A 19,819-nucleotide genomic window follows, 5' to 3' on the forward strand; every position below is an offset into this window, starting at 1 on the left:
ATGACATGAGAAAAATCAATAATGCACATCCCTGAATAAAAAAATACAAATAATAACATGAGTCACAACATCTTTGTACTTTTTTTTTTTTTTTACAACTTCTTTACTGGGAAAGATGCAAATTCACCTAGATTAAAACTATTAAAGAATCAGGGATTTACAGCATCACAGGTGGCAGACTTCCACTGTTGTCTCTAATTATCATCTCCGTTCTGAGCTTTTCATTTTCCTTTAAAACAAAAGAAAAATAATAAAGTTGATTGATGCGTTAACAGTATTCACATAACAAAAGGGAAACACCCTTTGATGATAGCAGACATGTTAGTTACCTCTTGAAGTTTGGTGTTGTCCTTTTTCAGCTTCACCAGATATTCAATCCTTTGTTTGTGGTTCCTATGCCCGACAAGTTTTCCATTCTCCTCCGACAGCTGAACATTCTGCTTACGGAGAACCTCGTTTTCCTGTAAAAAAGAAATTATGGCAACAATTCTGATAATGTTTGAGGAAATTATAACAGCCATTTTTACACTAAACATTTAATTGATAAATCAAAAATATGTTGCCGCCCCCGGTAGTTACTATCAGTGTTAAGTTTGGCAGTTATTAGACGACACTACTGGAGTATAATTTTTCCACAATATGGAACAAGTATACTCCAGAAAAGATGGCAGACTTGTGTCATGCTTATTACATTGTGTCACCTTGTTCTCGTAATCAGGCTATCTTCTAGAGTAAAAGATTAACGATCCAGGAACTCATAGTTCCTCTGGGGATTCTGAATATGTATACCAAATTTAAGCTACCGACTATGATGCCAGGAGTCCATTTGTTCATCATTGTAAGATCCATCCTGCCCGAAAGCTTTCTTTAGTGAAAGATATACTCATCTACTCAGACTCTGACCTGGAATAGTTTCTCCTCATCCTGCATCCCATGGTTCAGCTCTCTCAACTCTATACAGCGGTTCCTGAGCTCAGTCGTCAGCTCCTGAACGCACGTTTGAGACTGGGCCAACATCAACTCCTGCGCTTGCATTCTAATCCACAGCACACAAATTTTTTTAAATAAACACAGAGCTCGTCAAACATCAAGAACTGATTAAGGATCAGCATAATGCAAAACTCAAATTCATTTATTTAACTAAACTACAGGTCCTTACCGTTTTTGAGTATCAGACAGCTGCTGCATTATTTTGCTCTGTTAATGAATGTGAGAGGAACAAATTAAAAATGGATTATTCAAAACAAAGAAAAATAAAACCAGCAGACAAACAAATACAAACCTTATCTGCTCTCTCCTCCTGTATCTCTTTAAGGAAGGTTTGCTTGAAAGTTTCATTCAAGTCATCACTGAAAATGACAAAATAACGTTATTAATCTTACTTATGCCATCAACAATGAATGATGTATTGTAGGGCAGAGGATGTCTGAATGACTGGATGATTAAACTCAACCTTTGATTATTTCCATTCTGCGTCAGGCTGCCTCTCCTTGTTGTAAAACTGGTCAAGCAAAGCCTGGATCTCAATTCGGACCATCTCTTTCTCAGTCAACTGCATCTGAGGACAGCGAAATCACTTTATCAATACTGATGGACTTCAAAGACCATTGAGACTTAAAGGTTATTAAAACTTATGTAATTGCATTTAGTAAAAAATGTAGAAAGAAAAGAATCTGCTGTAACCAGGCTGAATGAATATTTCACTCCAGTAATGAATGGCTATAGATTCATTCAACTTTTGCACACAGATATACCTTAAGCCTTTGGATCTCCTCATTCTTTGCCGTCCTCTCAGCGTTCAGCTCCATTAAAAGTATCTCCATGCTCATCATGGAGGAGCGTCGATTCTCCAGCTCCATCTCCTGGCTCTCTAGCACATGGCTCAGGTCCTGTTGAAACTTCCTGGAGTGCAGGGTGTCTTGAGAAACAGAAAAAAAGGATTAGCTAATTGTTGCATTTCTTACTGCTCGTTTTATTTTCAAACAGGACATGTTTTATTTGTGAATGCAGAATTAAAGAGCAAATAAACCACAGACAAGTCTTACCCGAGGTAATGATTTAGGTGTGCCCATCTGCTCGACGAGCGGTTTGAAACTGACATTTCTGATCGTTCTCTCAACAGTGTCTTGCTGTTGTTGCATCTGGTACAAAAGGAGAGGGTTGTTGTTAAAATGTTATCCTTTAGATGTCTTTGACCTTACCGAGTATTTGTTTGCTTGGTGTTGAGATGATAAAAACAACTTCACCTTCTGCTGTAGATTCTGTATCAGCGTGTCCTTCTGGGCTGTTTGCTCCTGGAGGAGGCTGTTCTGCTCAGCTAAGACCTTAGTGAGTCTCTCTACCTCCTCAGTGGCATAAACGACCTCTTCCTGCAACACCTCCACCTGAGGAAAGACACTCACGTTATTCGTATTATAGCTTAATTATTTAGCCTAATTGTTTGCAATCTACAAAACTGGTCAGAGCATTAATCCCTTGCAGTACATCTACAAAACAAATCCCACACAAATATACAAACAGGTGTTAAACATGCTCAAACTTACCTCTATTTGGTTGGATGCTACCCGCCTGTCTATAGTTTCTTTCAGGTCACAGATTTCTGCCTGCATCTTAGAGTTTTGCTCCCGGATATCCTCCCTTCCAAGGCAGGCAGCATTGTACTTGACCTGGAATAGCAATGACATTATTATTATTATTATTATTATAAACATGCCGTAAACAAACATTAAACATATCTACAGTATAAAGTGGTAGAGTAAAGGAATAAGCAAATACAGCAAAACAGTGAAGTTATTTAAGAAGAATGAAAGGTGAAATGGGTTGAGGAGTAAAGTACCGTGATGTCTTTGATGTCTTCAGACAGGTGAGTGATGGTCTGGTCCTTCTGGCTCAGCTCACTGCGGAGGTCTCTGGTTTGGTTGATCAGATCTAAAACAACATCCTGTCAAAAGACACAGGTGGGATTCAGGAGCATAAACAAGGCAATCATATATGAAGGAATAAGAAATGAGAGAATGAATCGTTCAGGCTTACTTTGTCCTGTTCAATCTTCTGCTCCAAGCCTTTTATCGTTTCGTTGACAGAGTTTGAATTTTGCTCAAGATCGACAATTTTGGATGCCTTGAAAACAGAAATGAGACGACCAGGTTTAGTTAATGAGCTGCAATTACTTTTATAAATTTCAAACATGCATGCTGTTCTTAGGACTGACCTGTTGTTGATTTTGTACCGTCAGGTGTGACACTTGTTTTCTCAGCTGTGTATTCTGCTCCACCGTTTCAATAAGTTCTCTGAAGGCACACATCAAAGTTGTTGTATTAATAAGAGTTACTTTAAATGTTGAGAACTGTTGTAAGCAATAAGCAAAAAAAACAAAAAGAGAAAGATGAGGACAAACTCACTTTGATGTACTCTCTTTGTTTTCTCTTATCTGGGATTTCAGGGTGCTTGTGTGTTCTTGCTCTATCTGCAGAGAATTATTCAATTCCTACAAGAGAAAATGTGAGTAGAAAATACAAACAGTTTCAAAAGAGATTTCAGGATAGAAAGAACGACCACAGTTGAGGTTATGAGTTTACTAACCGTGAGCTGTGCCTTCAGTTGATCAATCTCCTGCTGCCTGTCCTGCAGCTGCTGACTTGCCTGATCAGCATCAAACTTCGCCTCAGCTTGGAGCGTGTCGAATGAATCCTGCAGTGTCCGATGCTGCTCCAGAAGCTGCTCCCACTCCAGCCTGGAATGAAGACATGGTTTTTGTGGTCACATAAACACGTCAGATCAAGAAGAGTCACAGTGCAGACGTGTTAAACTCATGCTTACTGGACTTTGTCAAGTTGGAGCTGGGTGCTGATCAGACTGCTGGAGAGCTGGCTCGTCTCTCTCTGCTGCTCGCTCTGGCCGTCTCTTAGCTCGTTCCTCACAGTGTTCAGCTCCTTGTCGGACGACTGCAGCACCAGGCGTAGATCACGGATCTCACTCCTCAGCACTGAAAGGAGAGGAAAGAAAGAGTCATCACCTCCATCTGACGGAAACGTCCAAATTCAACACCAGCCAAAATCCAAGCAGGCAAACAGGTGATTACAACAACACAGGGGGGAGCATCAGATCCTTACCTTCTGCGGCTTGCTGTTCAGACTGAAGGCTCTGTTGCAGCTCGCTGACATTTTCTTGTAGGTTAAGCTGCTCTCTGTTCCTGTTAACTCGCTCAGAAGAAAGAAGCTGCAGAGGGCGAAAAGAACAATTAGGAAAACAAAATAGAAAAGGGCATCACGTCACACATCAAATGAAAATATTTTATTACAGAAGATTACATTTCAATGAGACAAAATTGTAAATGAGGAACACAAGGAAATTCTACCTCATCGTTGCGGTCAGACTCTTGCGATATCACGGTGATTTGCTCCTCAAGTTTTGCAATCTGCTGCAACAGCTTGCTGCTCTTTAGCTCCTCCTCATTAAACTGTGTCTGGAAACAGCTGGCCTGCTCCTGGTGAGAAATTAGAGAAAGTACGAGAGTAAGAGAGGACTTAATGTTTTCTATACACACATTTAAGGGATACTCCACATTGTTGTACCTGCACATGACGCAGTTCCTCAGTCAAGGCCATCTCAGTCATGTCTGAAGGAGGCTGCTCTGTCCAAATGTCGTCCAACCCATTCAGGTGCTCCGGGCTAGAGAGAGGCACGAAACGGGTCCGCAAGTTGTATGCTTTGGTGGGCGTGGTGAGAATCTGGTATAGTAAAAATTTGAAGGATAGAAGAGAATGATTTTCTGCAAGAAAATATATTTTGCCTCAGTGATTAGAATACAAGTGTCCACATCTACTCACCTTTATAGTTTCAACGTGAATTCTGTTCAGCTCAGAGACCTCCTTTGTTTTGTAAGCGTTTGTGGCTTCCAAAATGTTTTCCAAATGCCTGTTGGACTTGTCAAGATATCTTTTCTCAGACTCCAGCTGAGACATCTGCTTTCTAGAACACAAAGCACCATCCAAAAACCACATTAAGCTCTGCGAAACCTACTTCATAAGCCTTAAAGACATTGCAAGAAAATTGCATTAAAACCACTTAATGTGAATTTGATGTAAGAGTGACTTTCTTTAATAAATAAGCTCCTTACTTGGTGACTTCTTTGTACTCCTCAAAGGCCTGAAGGGCGCCTGTGAGGTCGGACTGTTTCTGAAGCAGCTGAGCCTTCAGCTTCTCCATTGCAGCTGCATCTACAGACACAGGGGTTGAAGCAGCTGCTGGAGCTGTGGAGCAACAAGAGTTTATTGACAGGTGTACAGATTGACTTTTTAATCTTTTCTCTGATGAAGGCAGCTGAGTATTGTCTTACTCTCTGTGAGTCTTTCTGTTTCCATAGCACTCTGGAAGGCATCTTCCAGCTCAGCAGCGACTTGGACTACAGCCTCTTCAGCATTCAACACTGAATCCAGAGTGCGAAGTTGACGATTTTCATGTCTGAGGCTGAAGTTCTCCGCTGCATATCGAGTCATCTTTGGGTGATGTTCAACCTAAAAAAGGGGCAGAGATGTGTACATGGGAAATCGGTGTTGAACAGATACAACATTTTGGGAATTTATGGCCGTTATTTCAAGAAAAATAATAAATTAAGAGAATCTCATGCAAGTAAAAAATAAGTAAGTAAAAAATGTAATAAAAATGCTTTGTACATAACTGCATCCACACATTACACAGTCATCAGCAGTGAGTAAGGCATTGTTGAAATGGTTTTAGATTTTGTACCTGATCGCTCAAGATCTTTATCTCCTCTTTCAGCTGGTCGATCACAATCTGAGAGTCCTTGTCTGACATTAAGCCTGGTCCTGCCTTCAGTTTCTTCTCAAGTCGATAGATGTGGTCCTCTCGAAACCTGACAATCATCCGGCTGGAATGGATGAACTTGTCTTTCTGAGTCCAGGCCTCCTCAAGCTGAGCCACTTTCTGGAGCAACGTCTGAGTGTAGTCAAACATTATTTTAGGTTTCCCTGCACCATATTTCTTCACAGCCGCCTCATTTAAAAATAAAAATGACAATGCAAAATAAATATATATATAATTCCCATACCTTCTTCTCATCTTCTCGCTTCCTCCACAGACGAGCAGCAGCCATAAACTTCGCTTTATATGAGACATCGGGTAGAATTTCTATGGATGATGGGAAAAGCTGATTTACCCTTTTGCCACATACCAGAAAACATTTGCTAAAAACATATAACTTTGCATATAATACAGGAGCCCAAAATGACTGTATTTAATACATTAGTGTTACATTTTGAATGTGTGCAAATGCTTTGAAGAGGATGTTATTTTGAAGGTGTTATGGTTTAACATGTTTAGTCTGCGTGTTGTTACCATTGGAGAGTCCGGGTCCTCCTGGTGCCACATCTCTTCCAAAGTCCACTGCCGGAGAAGTTAGTGCCTGAGCAAGCAGCTCTTTCAGTTTCTTCACCTCAGCTTGTAACTGCCTCACATTTCCCTGCGTGTCTTCATTGATGACGGCCTGGTAAAAACAGAAATATTGCACAAGGGATTAGATTACAAAGTCCTCTTTGAAATCACCAGAAGTTGATTAAGTCGACTCTGTTTTAATATAGAGTTGTGTTTAATGATGAATACCTTATTCTTTATCAACTTTGCTCTCTGAGCAAACTGCAAGGTGGACAGTGTTTCTCCAAAACACTTCGAACCAGGATGTACATTGGCTATAATGTAGGTCTTTGCATTTCCTCCAAGAGAGTCCTGAAATAACAACAACAATAGTTACAGTGCATGATATCCATCACAAATTATAAAGTGCAACCACATCTTTAAATGTAGTATTGTAAAGTGTTGTATTCTATCAAAGCAAAAGAAATATAAATGAATGTGAAATATGTAAAGCTTGAATGTCAAGTGCACGAGATACTTGTGCTTGTTTTAATTTGAACCAATTCACATCGCCACCAGTATTTATTATACAATCTTGGTCCAATAGCCATTTCAGCAAACATAATGGCAGAATATTAACGTGCATTTTACGTAGTAATTGCATTTGAGTCATTCCACTTAACATACAATGTCATCATTTCAGGGAAGTTGAATCCACTAGGATGCACAGAAACATAACACATTCGCCACCAAAGCCACAACCAAGAAGTATTTTGTATTTAGAGTCACTCACCCTGAGCAAGAAGGTGAGTTTAGAATCTCTGTAGCAGATGTGGCGGTTCTTCCCATTGGACACATCAACCAGTGCCATGATCACCTGACCGAGGCACATGAGGGAGCGATTGATACTGCTGGCCTCCTGAAAGAGAAGCAATGCAGACGACAGCGGTTAGCAACAGCAGAAATCATAAATGTAGCAACTCAGTAACTAAATTCACAGACGAAGCTTCACCTTCAGCCTGGATCCTTCTGTGTTTGTGTCTTTCTGCCTCTCAGACCCTGCCAGATCTACCAGGTTCAACTGAGACATTCGAATGTTAACCACTTCATTGATGGACTCTTTGGACTCCAACGTCATAGTGAACACTGCGTGAGATCTGGAAGACTCTCGGTTCATAGAGGTGGAGGCCACTCGTCGATTACGCCAGCCCATAGACAGCACCTAAGTGGTTTCAAACACAAATTCTGTACACTTCCACTGTACATTTCTTAAGATGGCACCTGCATTTAATTAATTATCAATTTATTGTGATCTCAACATGTATTATACAGAACAAAACCTTCTGAGTCACAGCAAATAAGGAATTTATACCTGGTAGGCTTCAGCGGCTGAGTTGACAAACTTCTCCACGGCTCCCTCAACAAACAAACCTTTCTTGATGTTCTCCCGGAGGAAAAGGCTGGCTGAGGCGGTGTCCAGAAGGTCGTAAATTTGTTCATTGTATATCTCAATAAATGAACACTTGCAAAGGAAACTCTTGGACTGGCCCGACTTTTAGGAAAAAGAACAAACAAAGCACCAACTTAATTAGAAAACAAACGTGGAATATTAGTTTACAACACTTTCATGGCGATGAAATGTTCAAGCTCACCCGTTCCACTTCTCTGTTGATGAGAAAAAAAAGGTACTCAAAACTTCGAGGAATAACCCCCCTTAGGTCATCTGTGAAGTTATCCAACTCAGATGGTCCTAGAGCGGGAGACAAAAAAAAGTGTCACTACAATTATTCTATTGATGGATGTTAAAGAATGTGTAGTACACACTGTAAATAATATATTGAATTCTCACCGAGCATGGTGAACGTTTTCCCTGAGCCCGTTTGTCCGCTGCAGAAGCAAGAGAAGAATCCAACTAGGAATTATATGGGTGCTACACACTAAACCCAAGGCAAAGGGATTGTGCCATAAAATATTAAACATAAACAATGTAAACCAACTTACTAGGCAAATATAGTACCATTGTATCCATTTATGCAAGACTCAACAATATTCTTGGCCACACTGGAGAATACAGACTCCTGTTGAAGAATGAGATAAAGATTATGCACACACCGGCCAGTGCAAACTTTGAGTTCACACAGGCTACATCCCACTGGAACTACAATGATTAGTCAATCGACAGAACAGAAATCTAAACTGGGGTGGACATGTTTCACTTTTTTCTGACATTTTATAGATTTAACAATGAATTGAATCCAGAAAATAATCTGCAGATTAATCGATAATGAAAATAACTGTTAGTTGCAGCCCTACGTCCCATGCTGACAAAAGCAGGTTATTATTAGTCACTCAAGGTAGTTGTACTCATGCTAGCGGTATGTTGATAATACATATACTGTGTGCTCCCAACCTGAGAGGTGTCCATGTCAGCAACATGGTCATAAGTGAAGGTTCGTGGTTCTGGTTTTGATAGCAGACGGATGGTGTTGGGTGAGGTGACTGTGAGACAAAGCTTTTGATCTCCATCTGTGGTCAGCCCAGAACTCTGGGTCAAAGGTCGTATTCGCACAAACACTTTTATGGAATCACTGTCACTGCTGTAGGACCAGAAATAAAAAAATTAAATATTTCTAAAAATGTACGATAGATAGACAGACAGATTGATAGATTTACTTAATTGATCCCAAATTGGGACATTCCTGAATACATATTGAGCTGATGATGTTGAGAACTGAACGTCACCATGAAAAGCAGATAAGTGTTTGTTACTATAGCTGCCAATTAAATTTGGAAGAAAATGTTTACTCCATTGTAGCTGTGCTGCTCAGTCAAATCAGTAAACCTAATAGTCAAACTCACAATCTCCTTAGACAAAAAATGTAAGCACCAGTGGTGGAAAGTATAACGTAACTAACTATGTTTAAGTGCTGTACTTAAGTTCAAATGTAAGGTATTTGTACTTACTTCATCCATTTTATGCCACTTTATACTTCTACTCAGAAGCAAATATTGTTCTTTTCATCTATCTGACAGTTTAGGTTACTTTACAGAATTGTTCAACCCCTTCCTGTCCAGGTGTAGTGATTTTGAATGGTGGGGATTATAATGATCTTTACAACGCATATAGGCGTTGCTATATTAATGCTTTGAATGCCATATACAGAACTTTTAAATCACACATTTTGCTGTTAATACTGACATACTTTTACTTAAGTAAGGTTTTGAAAACAGGATTTTTACTTGTAGTGGGGAACTTTCACTTAAGATCTGAGTACTTCCTCCACCTCTGTATAAATCTTACTGTAAATGTCGGGTTTTAGCTCTGATCCAGGAGGTTGAGGAACGTATACTAAGGGGACACACTAACAAGTGTTGTAGGATTTTCTTTGGATCAAACAAACAAAGCGTCATTACCTGGCAGCAACTTGGGTTGAATCGCCAGCTCCTGAAACGTTAAACAAAATAATACGATTATTAACGGTTATATATATAGTAAGTTAAACGTATAACTGCACGTCCAAAATGGCTATGTATCAATATTAAAGTGAGCTAGCTTTAGCAAGATCATGTTAGTCGACTCCGACTAGGACTTGGCAAGATTACCAAAAAATAGTGAATTTTAGCTTCAACAAGTTAGCATATCAGTTTTCTACACTAATAAATATATGTTTGGTACGCAACCTTTTCCACTGGAATTCATTGTTGTCGACGAAATGTTCGCTGTTAGGTTGTCAAATAAAACGCTAGTTTTTTCATAGCAGTGTCCGACGTAAGAGTACGACGTTGTTTACATCCTTCGAAATTGGCGGGCAGGTCTGCTTCCGCTTCTTTTTCTTCTTCTTCTTCTTCTTTGAGGGTAGCAAACCCGCGTGAAAAGTGTATACCGCCACCTATTGTAGCAGAGAGTAACATCACGGCTTTATTAAGGCACTACAAGAGACACAAACATCAGAATAAGGGATAATAATTTAACAATCACTCATAAATATTTAAAATATTTAATATTTAATCATATTAATGTATTCAAATGCCAAAAAAAGTACAGTTCAAAATTATAATAGATATTATCCAGCAGCAGAAACCCTAAGAAGACAATTTGAATTTGAGGTTGACAAAAGGTCAAGGTTGAGGTGAGAAAGAAACAACATCTATTGAAGAACCTGAAATTATTGAACATCTCTTTTTTCCTGATCAATCATATTACAATTTTGGCTCTGGGGCAGCTGTGATTGCTTTACATATATTTATTTTTTATTTATCTATGTATCCATTTTTATTTATTGTCAATATTGCCTTGCTGTTTTAATGAATCTGTTTATATTGTTATTGAAGAATGCAAATTAATATTCCTACGAGAAACTGTATTGTACTAATACGTTTTAAATACGTTTTTTTAATATTTAAATTGCTGTATACACTGACAATTGAATGTCAGTCTGTGTCTTTTTGAAGATAACTAAATAAAGCCATTCCCACACCTCGTTTATCCAATTTCCGATAAACACTTGATAATTTACACCGTTTCAAACTTTATTAGCCTGTACATCACAATCTTAAAATATTGTGATGGACAGGGATTTTTAAGTCTTACAGAAAAGGGTTTTGGAAACTATATAAAATGTTCGTCAGGATACAGTCTATGGTTAGGATACAGGCCAGAATTCAGCGTTTAAGGAAAATTTGTTTCTGACGTAAATTTGTGGTATTTCAGGTTTTAACAATTGCCCACAGGAAATTTATGTTTTGCACATATGAGACCATCAGTACACAATGTCAGTACCTGACTGAGAATCAGAATAAGGTTTATTGCCAAGTAGGTTATCTCGAACAAGGATTTTGCCTTGATTTATACAATAAACAAATTAAGAGGAAATAAAGATACAGGCAAAGTACTGCAAAAGTCAAATATAATAGAAAAATTACAATGAAAATATAAAACTTAAACTAAATATTGCAAAGTGGAATGTACGAAAGTTCACAGTAAAGACAATATTTGCAATGTTGTAGATACCAAAAATCTCAATTTGACCTATCTTTACTGTCCCACAAACCATAAAGTCACTTTATTACACATACATACAAAGGAACTATAACAAAAATACTATTCCCACCATCGTGAGTATTTCAAGTTAAACATATTGGCGTAAAATAAATAATTTATGAAACCCTAAATTGACTGTGTAACACTACCTGCTTTTGTTTCTGTTTTGCCTCTTTCAGATTTAAATTTGTTTTGGTCTTCAACCAGTGACCTTTCTCTGATGCTCGAAATAAAAAGCAAGGAGAGAAGTCTCCCACCCTCACTTGCCAGTTCGCTTTCAATGCCCCCATACAAATCAAATCACCTCGGCTTTGCCTTTGACACACAAAACAATCAATCAATCAATCGCATGCAGTGACTTAAGTTTGTAATCATCAGGAATATCAGCGTATTGCCTTGTTATATATTACGTTACAGTTGTATTACTTTGTCAATGTGAAAATTGGATTGTTGTAAATACAACAACCTTGAATGCACTTCGTGATGGCAATTAAAAGCCAGTGAAAAAAATGTCAACTATCTTGCCATGTCTATTATCTTCGATGCTGGCTCATTGGGCTCAGCCGTCGATTGGCTCATATCCGCTCTTTAGCGCGATTGGCTGCATAACCAGGAAGCGCGTTGTCTTTGAATGTTTCCGGCTATATTATTGGTACGTTTCAAGACTTTTAAATTCCAAACGGTTGTCTCCCAGAGAAGGCGAGGGGTTTTCAAAACCACACCAGTCATTCGCGAATGTGTTGATGAAAGACTTGTAATTTCGGCTAACTGCATCTGGGTTTTTGAGGTACGTGGTGAATATAGGATGATAAAATAGTAGCTTACGTCTTGCGCTGTTGTCTGATCCCAAGTTTTCCTCTGCTTTATGTAAATTGTGGGTAAGTTAGCGTTAGATCTCAAATAACAGTTAACGTTAGCTTAGCTAACACAGTCTGTGTTGTTAATTTACTGTCAACGCTAACTTTACTTGTGTAATAATAGTAAAATTAGTCTACTATAGGTGTCGAAATTGGTTGTAGCTTTCATGGCAAATGTCTAGCTAACGTTCAGTAGGTTATCGTTAACAATTTGAACTGAGCTGTTATTATTTTATAGTTTTGCTAAAAATGACGAGCAGTAAGCTGTCCACGTTGAGTCGCACAATATCGTTTCACGTTGACTGATTGTACGCCGTGCTGCACGTTAACGTTAACGTTGGGTATCTGTTTCTAGAAGTAACGGATGGATGTGAACGTTGGCAGCAGGTCGCAAGACAAACATGTGATTCACTAACTGTGTGTGCACAAACCTTGCGTGTGAAAATGCAACTATATTATTTAGGAGCAACATTTTAAAATATAACTGACATGACTTGCTACTCTTATTCACCACGTATTTATCAACATCCAAATCATGAAAGTCAGTTGGAAATTACTTCAGCCATTGCACGTTCATTGGAAGTGTTACACTGACCAGAAGTCCCCTTTGCATTTTGTCTTTTAATTCATTTAAACTTTAGTCCTAAGTTCCCACTTCTGGGCTCTATGGCAGAACAATACTATTTCTTTCAAAGCTGATGCATCAGTTGCAATAAGATTCAAATATTTTTAGTTGGGCAATGTTGATGTGCTGAACTGGACTTTTTACAGTTGAAAGATGAGCCTGTCAGTGCTCTCTGGTGGATGAACTGTGTAATGGCAGCGCTATTTTCCACCTTACACATTGCTGTATTTTATTTTCATGTTATCATTGTTACTTTTTAGGAAGGAGTCTTGGTGTATAATACCAACTAATAATGATTCACCAACAAAATTGTCAGTAACATTTGTCTTGATTCTGATGTTAACTTGGTATCATATTCTTTACACATCAGTAAATCCCACAACCAGAAGTGTCTTATCAACTGGTTGCAGCTTTAACGATGACGTCTGCCTCAGGGTGTTGTCAGACCCTTCCTGCCCCGTCACTTACAGTGTGTCTCTCTATTACAGGATGAGTTCTGTTGATGTGAATGATGAGAATCGTGGGGTCTGCCCTGGAGGAAAACAGAACACTTCAATTAATGACATTTTTGCACTGGATCAGCCAACTGGGAGGCCCTCTATCCTGCGTCAGACAGAGAACCTGCACAGCAAGACGGTGCCAAAGGGATCGAAGGTACAGACCCAGCTCATTTTCTTAGATGTTGTGTCCCCATTTTTATCTTGATTCTTTTCACACACCATAATGAAAACAAGGAGGAACATTTTGTGTGTGTGTGACCAACCTGAAGTGGTAGATGGGGAGATTGACACCTGCTTGTTTATTATAAGTTTTGTTTATATGTAGTTTTTCTTTTATATATTTGATTCTTTGACCATTAGAAGTTTGATAGTCTACAATGAATTTGCAGCATAACTCCACACAACTTTAAACAGACCGCAATAAAAAAAAAACACTTCTCTGTTGGGGTCAAAGCTAAAGGCATGTTTCTTGCACACATTTGTGAATTATACTCTTTTTGTTGCGTACAAAAATGGTGAAAGGGCTGGATATCACTTTCCTCTTCATATTGTCTGTATATAATTTTGTGTCCAGGTAACATTTACGATCCTGATCGAATTACTTGTGTGTAGGTTTGTTTTCAGACTCCAAGAAGAGACCCTCAGACTAAAAGAATCGTATCTCCCACCAAGTCTCTCAAGATGACAAGTGTGGATGCGTGTACAAAAGCAATGGAGTCCTTAAATTTGGATCAAATAAAGTAAGTAACATTTCTCAAATTGCAACATTCCTCCAAATAAATGATTGATCCATTCAAGTGACCATGTCTGTTGTTTTTTTTAATAGTTCTTTACATGATGGGCCCAAACAAGGTAATTCATCCAACATTACAAAGTTATTTTCCTTGACTGTCTCTAAAAGCTGAAAGAAATTGATAATAATCTTCTTGAACTTTCCACAGATGTGTCATCTTATCCTGATGATAACATGCCGATACAAAGCAAAGGAGGCTATCAGTTGGATTTTGAAAACCTTGACTCTATGAATCCATTTCTAGGGTCTATTAAGATGGTCCTTTCTCCTACGAGGCTGGATTTTGAAAACTCTCCTACAGCGTCTATAAACACAGAGAATATCTCGGAGGAGCCCACCAAAATAGAATCTGCACTAGACGAGACTCTTCCATTTACCGCGTCCGTGGAAAACTCGATGGTTGATGTCTCCACCGACATCAGCTCCACAGAGAGCAGCGTGGTCACAGTGGTGACGGTCCCGGCGGTCGAAGAACAAGATTCATGCACTGCCACACCTGATGAAAAACATGCTGCTCCAAATGTCCATCAAGATGATGTGTCGGGCAGTTTTGTGGAAGATTCTCCACTGCCAGCGACTGGTTCTTACTCCTTGGATTTTGACAACCTTGATTCAGTCAATCCTTTCCAAACTGGTGGCTCTAAAATGCAGATTTCCCCTCTCCCTGTGAGAACGGTGCCAGACATTAACTCACCTGTTGAGGAGATAAAAGAAAATAAACCCACACATGTTGTTGACGACATACCTGAGGTGGCTCAAGATGTGCAGCCACCGGTTGTCTCCACAGAGAGCAGCGTGGTCACAGTGGTGAAGGTCCCAGAGGTCGAGGAACAAGAGTCATGCACTGCCACAGCAGATGAAACGCAATCGGCTCAAATGTCCTCAGATGTTGATCAAGACAAATTGCTGGGCAGTTTTGTGGAAGATGCTCCACTGCTAGCGACTGGTTCTTACACCTTGGATTTTGACAACATTGATTCAGTCAATCCTTTCCAAACTGGTGGCTCTAAAATGCAGATGTCCCCTCTCCCTGTGAGAAAGGTGCCAGACATTAACTCACCTGTTGAGGAGATGAAAGAAAATAAACCCACACATGTTGTTGACATACCTGAGGTGGCTCAAGATGTGCAGCCACTGGTTGATGTGGTCACAGTGGTGAAGGTCCCAGAGGTCGAGGAACAAGAGTCATGCACTGCCACACCTGATGAAACGCAACAGGCTAAAATGTCCTCAGATGTTGATCAAGACAAATTGCCGGGCAGTTTTGTGGAAGATTCTCCACTGCCAGCGAAAGGTTCTTACTCCTTGGATTTTGACAACCTTGATTCAGTCAATCCTTTCCAAACTGGTAGCTCTAAAATGCAGATGTCCCCTCTCCCTGTGAGAAAGGTGCCAGACATTAACTCGCCTGTTGAGGAGAGAAAAGAAAATAAACTCACAAATGCTCAAGAGGTGCCTGTTCAGCCAGAGATGAAACCGAAAGCTGCAGTGGCCCCAATCTCGGCTAATGCTGCCGAATCCACGGCCCAGCCAGCTGATGCCCCAATCCAGGAAGGACCCGTCAAACTTGAGTTCAATTTCGATGATGGCAGTGAGGTCAAACGCAGACCGCCACCCAAGAAACTTGGCAAGAGACCACCTGGTGCCAAACCTAAAGAGGGAAAGTCGGCACGTGACGTCAAAACAACAAAAGAAACTCCAGTGAAGCCAGACGCCAGTGACTGATGCTGATGTTCCCGTTCCTTCAGGGTCTTACTCATTTGACTTTGCCAAGTTTGATGACCCAAACTTCAATCCCTTTGGCACAAAAGCAAGCATGACCAACGCTTCAACGTGTAGCATGAAATCCGGTCCTGCGCTCATGGAAACGATTCCAGCGCAACTAGAGGAGCCTGTGGAGAAGGACGCTGTATTACCAGCATGGTATGTTGGCCTTTTATCCAAATATATTAAGCATTTATTTGTGGTGGACACTTAATCTGACTTTACGCGTGTATGATTTTGCCCTCTGTAGCACTGGAGAGGCTGTCCCAGCTGCAGAACCCCACCCTGCAGCGATGAGAGAAGTAATGCAGTTTGATACAATCCTAATCAAGTTCTCCATTTAACATTCCCTTTGTTGTGTGTTTTTCACAAACATTAATTTTGTTATTGTGGAATGACAGAAGGCTGAAGACAAGGCCGCTCCTTACCATGACCTGGGATTTCAACTTGACGCTGAACATCCCGTGGAGAGTTTTCCTGAGCTTTCTGAATGTTGCCAACCTGAGCAGAAGTCACAGACCGCCATGTCAGCAATCAATGACGAGTTTGTTCCTGGAACTATGTGTAAGTAAACGTCGGACGTAACTCTGTTTCTTCCAGTATCCACAAGGATCTTTACATTTTATCTGTTGCCTTAACCTGGAGTTTTAATTTGGTGCATGTGATTTACATAGAAGTTAAATTACTTTTCTATTAAATAGATAAATCTTTGACATTAACCTGTGAGTTTTGTCTCTAGTCATGGCCAATGACTTTGATGGACAAATGGATTACCTTGAACAGTTTGGGTCCAGCCGTGTAAGTACTCATTTCACATATCTTAATGACTCAGTTCTTTGATTGTCATGTGCATGACTTAAACCTATTTATATGTGGGGTTTTTTTTTGTCAACAGTTCAAGGAATCTGCATTGAGGAAACAATCCTTGTACCTTAAATTTGACCCCCTCCTGAGAGAGAGCCCCAAGAAGTCTGCAGACCCGGCAGCTCAGACAAACGCCCCTCGCCCGGCTGCCTTTGTTTCACGGTATGACGTACTTCTGTTTCCACTCACTCTGATTGCTGCTGTCACTGGACGTTAGAGTTCAATTTGTTCTGCTTCGGACATCCGAGAAAAAAAAAAAAGATTAGTCTGAAATGTAACCACTTTGACCGCTTCACAAGTGACTCTTTTTCTCCCCAACTCAGGCTTGAAACTTCACAGATGGCAGACAAATCTGCAAGTGTCCAAGTCAAACTGTTTGATGTTACAGCACTAGTAAGTCACTCTGAAAAAGCCACCATTGACTGTGCCTGGCAACCTTTCTTAAAAAATATGCAGAAGTTTTGGAAACAACATTCAATGCTTATCCTAACTTGATTTATTTACACTGGAACTGTCATCTAGGCTTCCCCGATCCTCGCAGATCTCGTGCCTCCTTTCCCCCGGCAAGAAAACACAGAGGAGGCCATTATTGAAGTGCTGAAGTACAGTCAGAAAGACCTGGATGCAGCCATCGCCAGGGTCCAGGCGGAAGTATGTCCTGCTCAATGTTTTTTGATTTGACAAATAACAGCAGTGGAAGAGGGTTTCCATTTGAAGTCACTTTGTTTGGGTGTAAAGGGATACAAAACCTTTTGTACGGACTTAAAAAAAAAACACTAGACCTTGATGATGGCATGGTTTCAGTGGTTTTCCAAACAATCCCTGAAGCAGTTTAGAGCAATCTGATTCAACCACAGCAACCACGGAGCATTCTGGTTTAAACACAAGCATCTAATATCAAAGAAATGTGTCTAGCAGCCATATGTCAATGATTGTGCAGCGTACAGGGTTGTCAGTGTCGGCAGGATTTGTTATTTAGAGTCTTCTGTCATTTAGTGAGATCAATATTCCATAAAAGGTGGGATCATCCCTTTTTTTTTTTTTTTTTTACCTTAGGCACAGTATCATTCAAACTCCCAAATAGAATGTTTTAATAAATGGTTGTTTTGTATAAACTTTACATTGTAAAACACAAACAAATGCACATTTGAAATAAAATGTAAAAAATTTAAAATGTTTAAGTTGGAAAAGTCCCTTACTATTAATGAATAACTTAAAATGTGTGTGTTTTTTGTCAAATAGGCAAAGGAAACAGAGGCGCAATGGAGTGCAAAGTATAAAAAGATACTTGGCGATGGTCAAGAGATGAGGTAAGCTATGCTTCTGTTAAAGTTTGGTTTTGTCATTTTAATTCAATGTTTTAAGACATTTGACAAACCTCTTTTTTTCACACAGGAAAGTAATCGTGGAATTTGAGCTCATGATTGCAAGAATGCTGTGTAAGTGGATATAAAAGATGTACATGTCACAGTCTTAAAGATTTCCTGATATATTGGTGTATTAATAAGAGATATTCAACTTGTTTTCAGCTGATCAAGAGAAGGAGAGGGAGGTGGCCCAGGCGAAGCTCAACGAGGCTCTGTTGGAGAGAGATCAAGCCTCCAGTGACCTGAACACCATGGAGAGATCTTTCTCCGACCTTTTCAAGAGACTGGAGAAGTATAAGGACGTTGTTGAGGGCTACAAAAAGGTTAGAAAGAAACAACACTTGCCTTGTTATAAACCACAAATGACATGACATATCTTTAGGATTTAACATAAACCGTAAGATTGTTAAATTGTTTCGTGTGCCCTCTCTGCAGAATGAAGGGACTCTGAAAGCTTGTGCTCAGGACTATCTGGCCAGGATCAAAAAGGAGGTGCAGCGCTACCAGACCCTTAAAGCCCACGCGGAGGAAAAAATGAACCGGTAAGAAACCTGGCTCAACTGTGTTAACAGGTGTAAAATGCAAGACTTGCAGTGTCTGACGGACATTTATTGTTCTTCTCCAGTGCAAATGAAGAGATTGCTGAGGTGCGGTCCAAGTACAAGTCTGAGGTATCTGCACTTCAAGCCCAGCTGCGGCTGGAGCAGCTGAAGGTGCAGTCACTGGAGAAGAGCCTGGACCAGAAGGTGAGAGAAGATGTGAATTTGATGGTGTGTCTTTGCAGAATATCAAATATTATCTTCATATTTTTCTTTTTCTTTTTCTTTTTTGCAGGAAAAGGAAGCGGAGGAGCTCACCAAACTTTGTGATGAACTTATCACCAAAGTCCAGAAAGGTTGAGCTCATTTGTAAATGCTGTATATTTTAATGTCCCTTTTTTCTCTTCTGTTCTTTGTTTCTGTCCCGATCATTCGCTTGTGTAGTCTGTTTGTCTTTTTCAATGTTCTTAAAATACTGTAAAATAAAAAGTTAATAAAGATGTTTTCAAGCTTTTGTGACTTTGATAATTATTTAGTTTTTAATGCATGATTACAAACCAGTAGGGGGCAGCATTTTCACTCAGTGTGTTGAATCTTATCATCTGGGTTTTGGATTTGAATCATTATGGGTATGAAAGCAATATGGCTGTTTGAAGCCTGAACAAGTTTTCTTCTGTGCAGAAGTTATACTTTAAGCACACAAAGGTTTCAGTGCACTCACCCCTCATCTGTCTGGAGCCAAAGCTCATCCCCATCCTGTAGTGCTTTACAACAAAACAAGAGCTCACCTGATACAATGCTCCCCTTCTTTCCTGAGCAATCACAGGGTCCTGTCACATCACTCCCAGAGGCAGGACAATGCACTTCCTAAATGGTGAAAGGAAATCCTACCTAGATTGGAGTTGAATGAGGTGGTAGTGCGGACCAGGGGGGAGGCGGCGAGGGTCGAGTCGCTTAAATGGGAAAAGATGCTGGTCACTCGGTGTAGTCTTGCAGGGGCCGTCACTCATCTAAAAAGGAGGATTGTGTGAGATTGCTTGTGTCTGTTCACTCATTCTTCCCAGCAACTTGTGTCCCTCTGCTGGCTGCCCTCTGCG

The 19,819-nt window shown here is 40.0% G+C and overlaps 2 protein-coding genes across 2 annotated transcripts; one reads left to right on the plus strand and one right to left on the minus strand.

The window, feature by feature from the left end:
- Positions 1-79: 79 nt before the first annotated feature.
- Positions 80-10,226, minus strand: kif15 (kinesin family member 15). The gene is given in 37 exon segments (XM_029460305.1): positions 80-229; positions 330-461; positions 904-1,036; positions 1,160-1,197; positions 1,283-1,349; positions 1,454-1,476; positions 1,478-1,558; positions 1,755-1,891; positions 1,894-1,918; positions 2,046-2,141; positions 2,247-2,384; positions 2,544-2,666; positions 2,837-2,941; positions 3,034-3,120; positions 3,212-3,290; positions 3,402-3,487; positions 3,583-3,733; positions 3,820-3,985; positions 4,113-4,218; positions 4,358-4,486; positions 4,575-4,730; positions 4,830-4,971; positions 5,120-5,252; positions 5,339-5,516; positions 5,749-5,958; positions 6,071-6,150; positions 6,358-6,505; positions 6,622-6,744; positions 7,166-7,291; positions 7,385-7,594; positions 7,745-7,924; positions 8,025-8,122; positions 8,222-8,259; positions 8,374-8,450; positions 8,783-8,969; positions 9,787-9,817; positions 10,054-10,226. Coding segments are annotated over 37 exon segments (4,110 nt in total). The 5' UTR covers positions 10,073-10,226; the 3' UTR covers positions 80-157.
- Positions 10,227-12,048: 1,822 nt separating this feature from the next.
- tacc3 (transforming, acidic coiled-coil containing protein 3) lies at positions 12,049-19,236 on the plus strand. The gene is given in 18 exon segments (XM_029460307.1): positions 12,049-12,200; positions 13,384-13,549; positions 14,008-14,135; positions 14,222-14,247; positions 14,337-15,910; positions 15,912-16,111; positions 16,203-16,254; positions 16,354-16,516; positions 16,692-16,750; positions 16,848-16,978; positions 17,140-17,209; positions 17,339-17,467; positions 18,059-18,126; positions 18,212-18,255; positions 18,346-18,506; positions 18,619-18,725; positions 18,809-18,929; positions 19,018-19,236. Coding segments are annotated over 17 exon segments (3,264 nt in total). The 5' UTR covers positions 12,049-12,200; position 13,384; the 3' UTR covers positions 19,084-19,236.
- The last annotated feature ends 583 nt before the right edge of the window (positions 19,237-19,819 follow it).

The sequence above is a fragment of the Cottoperca gobio genome, chromosome 22, assembly GCF_900634415.1.
Source record: "Cottoperca gobio chromosome 22, fCotGob3.1, whole genome shotgun sequence".
NCBI classification, from domain to species: Eukaryota; Metazoa; Chordata; class Actinopteri; order Perciformes; family Bovichtidae; genus Cottoperca; species Cottoperca gobio.